We start from the raw sequence: 4139 nt of genomic DNA on the forward strand, positions 1-4139 counted from the left end.
CAAGTTTGAAAAAAGAGTGTCTGGCGAGGTCGGTGTCAGGCGAATAGGCGAGCCAAAGTCTCTTGGGTCGCAAAGAGAGTGGCATCGAGAAAAAGCGTTGAGGAGGACAAAGGAGGGAAGACGATATGCTGCTGCGAACGCGACGAAGAGATGAACTACTCGGAATACAAAGCAGTCTCTCGTGGAAGCGCTGCAAGATATGAAAGAGTCGCGAGAGCTGGCGCGAGAATTCTACGGCGAGCGAGAAAAGGAGCAACGGAAGAGGCGAAAGAGGGGCTGAAGAGAGGGCGCGCAGCGATAGCACCACGCACTGCAAAAACAAGCGTGTTGTTAGGTGTGTTGAAACAACGCACAACACATCTCGCAGGTGTGTTGTTTTAACTAATCGTGTTGCAACAACACACAATACATCTCGCAGGTGTGTTGTTTTAACGAATCGTGTTGAAGCAACACGTAACGCCGTAAAATTTCGAACAACACGGCAATTTCCGTTTTGTAATTTATATAATACTGATAATGTGTGTTGTTTCAACACGGATGATTTCAGCACGGTTTTGGGAAGTTACTCATACTTATATGTACAACACATTTTAGAAAGTAAAATAAAATGGCAAATATCTTGTCGTCAATGTCGACCTAAACGAAATTGCCGTTTTATGATATCCAGTATATTTGTGTAAATATTTTTATCCATTTCTTCCGTAAATTCACAGACTCTTTGAGCAATAGACGTACGTGCGGTGTGTCACCGGAATTCATATTTCTTTCGAGCTCTTTTAACGCATCTACTCCATGTACATCAGGACGCCTGCGAAAAATAAAAATGTAACAAGAGATCCCCTAATATTTATGGAAATTAATATAGAAATTCAAACGTACTCTTTATGAATCGTAAAACAGTTGGAATATTTTGACCGATTTTCAATTTGTCTTCGCCAAATTTCATTACAGATCGTTCTGAATTAGCACGTCGATTCCGCACATTTGTACTTGACTGATGTCGTACAATCCCCTGCAATAATAAAAGAAAACTCAATAAAGAAAAATTTAGCACATGACGGCTTTGACAATTGTAGTAACTGGAAATGTAAAGAAATGAAAACTTACACATCCATGGTCTCCGCCGCTGAGCTCTGGATAAGCACTAACAATGGCTTTTGCGTAGTTGAAATAATCATTTTTACTCAGCATGCCATTAGTGCGATGCAAAAGATCAGTTGCCCAAAAATACGTTAATGACTTTTGAGCAAGTAACATTCCTCCGTTGTTCACTTTTTGAACCAACTCCGGGGTCAGTTCTGGCAATGATGTTGGCGTTCCAACGAAGCTTGAAATTATGCTTCTTTTTTCAGTGAAGTCATTTGTTTTCAGTTTTTTAAATTGACTGTTGATTGATTGGTTTTCCTGAAATTCCAAAAAATAAGCTCAACAGTTTTATTTCTCAAAGCATAAAGCAAATCTTATGACCGTTCGACCTAATAAAAATCTCAGGAGTTCAAAACTTTCTTTACAATAAAAGAAATTTCATGTAAGCTTTCATCTTTGAGTACACTGAGTTCATTGGTTACAATAGAATATTCATAATTTTCTTAATGATTTTTTCTTGTCAGCGGTAAAAGTCTGGATCAAATTCCTTTCTCTGCAAAAAAATTTGGATCAAATTTCTTTTCTCGCAACAATTTTGATGAACTTTCTTTCTAAGTAATGAAAGTTTTGATCAAATTTGTGTACCGCAACAGTATTCATAAGATTTTTTTTCTTGCAGCGGTGAAAGTTATGGTTGAATTTTTTGTACAGCAGTAAAGTTTTGAAAACATTCGCTTTATAGCAATCAAAATTTTGATAACGTATTGATATTTTATTAAAATTTTGATCACTTTAAAAAGAATGTTTTCAAAACTCTACTGCTATACAAAAAATTGAACCATAACTTTTACCGCTGCAAGAAAAAAAATTTTATAAATACTGCTGCGGTAAACAAATTTGACCAAAACTTTTCTTGTTTACAAAGAAAGTTCATCAAAACTGCTGTCAGAAAAAAATTTTGATGCAAATTTTCTTGCGGAGAAAGAAATTTAATCTGAACTTTGATCACTGGCTTAAGAAACACTTATTAAAACTCATTGACGCAAAGAGATTTATGAAAAATCTTATCGCTACCAATGAATTAAATGTGTTATAAATTCTTTATCCTATTGTAAATCGTTTAGATTCATTATTCTACATTTTATATAATAAAACATCGAGATAATCTTACCTTTTCTTTCTCCTCCACACATTCACTTATTTTTTCTTGGGTTTCAATGAGAGAGCCGTCTTGATCGATAGCGTAGATCGTTGAACACGATAGAAGACTTTCGCCTAACGGAACAATGCAGGTTATTTCCAATTCATCGATTATTTCTTCCTCTGCTTCGATGTCACATAAAATGTTTTGATTTTGAATCAGCTTCTGTAACACGATGGCTTGATTTTCGATTTTCTTTTTCAGAAGCAAGTCGTTTTCACAAGCTTCGCGGATTTTTTGGGTGACACATTCGGAATCACTCATTTTTTCGTTCACTTTGCAAAATTTAATTTTTTTGCATCGCTCTTCGTTTTTGCAATAAATCGTTTTTTCCATTTTTATGCTCGCTGAGTGGCACAAATAATAAGTGAATTAAACGTATGCGTCTTTTCGCCGACCGAATCGAACCGAATAATCACGAAAACGAGAAGCAAGTTTTCATCACATGGCCGTATGGTCTTAACGCTATAGGAGCGCAGACTCGAGCCAACTACAAACAAAAAGAAAAAGAAGAAAGAGTCTGGCTGGACAAAGGACGAAGACGAGGTTAGCTCACACTTACAAACGTAAACAATGTTTGCGTTTCGTATAACGGACTTTTTGACAACATTACCTCATGAGCGAATTAGTGTAGTGGGTAGCGTGCGTCCGTTAAGTTAGAGCGTGTTAGGTAGGTAGGTCGATCGAATCCCCCCTCGATGTATACGAATTTTTCTCAGAAATAATTCGTTTCCAAATCTTCGAACTTTGATATCCGAGGTTCACGAACGAGACGCATCCAGTAGTAATTCTCGGTAAAAAAAAAATATTTTGTTGTATTTTTCGCCATTCTTGCGAGTGAATTTACTCGCAAGCCAACAACGCATTTCAAGTGTGCGGATATGCACAACAGCAACACGCCATGATATGTGTCGAATCGGGCGACAAAGAGGAAAATGCCTAAAACGTGTTGTAACAACACGGAAAGCCGTTTTTTTACAACACGGGAAACCGTTTTTTAACAACACGGAAAGGCGTTTTTATAAAACACGATTAATATGTGTTGTTTTCATGAACAACACGGCAAAAAGCGTGTCGAAAATGGCGACAACATAAACACGCTGGAAACGTGTTAAAACAACACGCTTGTTTTTGCAGTGCGAGGAAGGGAAAAGACGGAGGACGAAGGAACGAAGAAACGACCCCCCGCCGTCTATTCAAACCGCGGATGAGTTATTGCCGTGGATAATCTGTAAATATATTTATTTTGATTTCGTACACAACCCGGTTTATTTCGTTTATATTTTTATTTTCAAACTCCTTCGTCTTCTTCTTCCTCTCTACTTAGCTGCTCATGCTCGACGAGTCTTGTCCGTCTGAATTTCGGGCGCGATCGCAGCCCCTGAACCCGATCGTCCTCACTCGACTTCTAGTTAGGATTATAAATGAGGCGATTCTGTCCTTCGTCTCGTTTCCATCTCTCTTTCCCTCGCCGCTCCATATATCCATTTCTATCGCCTCGTGCCATTGACTCTCGGCCCAAGCAGCGTCCTCCTTGCACCATCGAGATTGTAAGTGCAGGAACGCAGCCGAGATTTCGGGCTCGAGAATTTCTCGGTTCTATTCACGCTCGCGTCACAAACGAGCTTCTTCCTTTGGACCTAACTCTCGCCATCTTAACTCTCGCCGTCGCCTTCTTCCACTCGGGAACATTTCGTCCGAATGAGCCTGATTTCCAGAGATTTAATCGTGGAAATTCTTGCGGCTATGGCGATCGTCTCTCTTCCTGATGACTCCTCAAAGAACGAAAAACGAAACCATGCCAATTTAACCGCTGACTGGGTATTCCGTTTGGAAAATCCCCATTACGAAA

At 38.9% G+C, this 4139-nt stretch overlaps 1 protein-coding gene across 2 annotated transcripts; it reads right to left on the minus strand.

Annotated features, from left to right (window-relative positions):
• Positions 1-343: 343 nt before the first annotated feature.
• LOC122408016 (uncharacterized) lies at positions 344-3206 on the minus strand. 2 transcript variants are annotated; one of them, XM_043414539.1, is made up of 5 exons: positions 2901-3206; positions 2258-2777; positions 1108-1404; positions 880-1012; positions 344-808 (listed from the first exon to the last, which is right to left on the minus strand). In XM_043414539.1, the coding sequence occupies exons 2-5, from the start codon at positions 2621-2623 to the stop codon at positions 786-788; spliced, it is 819 nt and encodes a 272-aa protein (XP_043270474.1). In that variant the 5' UTR covers positions 2624-2777; positions 2901-3206; the 3' UTR covers positions 344-785. The 2 variants fall into 2 exon arrangements, with proteins under 2 accessions (XP_043270474.1, XP_043270473.1); XM_043414538.1 differs by having other exon boundaries at positions 2258-3206.
• Positions 3207-4139: the final 933 nt, after the last annotated feature.

The sequence above is a fragment of the Venturia canescens genome, chromosome 3 (assembly GCF_019457755.1).
Source record: "Venturia canescens isolate UGA chromosome 3, ASM1945775v1, whole genome shotgun sequence".
Classification (NCBI taxonomy): Eukaryota; Metazoa; Arthropoda; class Insecta; order Hymenoptera; family Ichneumonidae; genus Venturia; species Venturia canescens.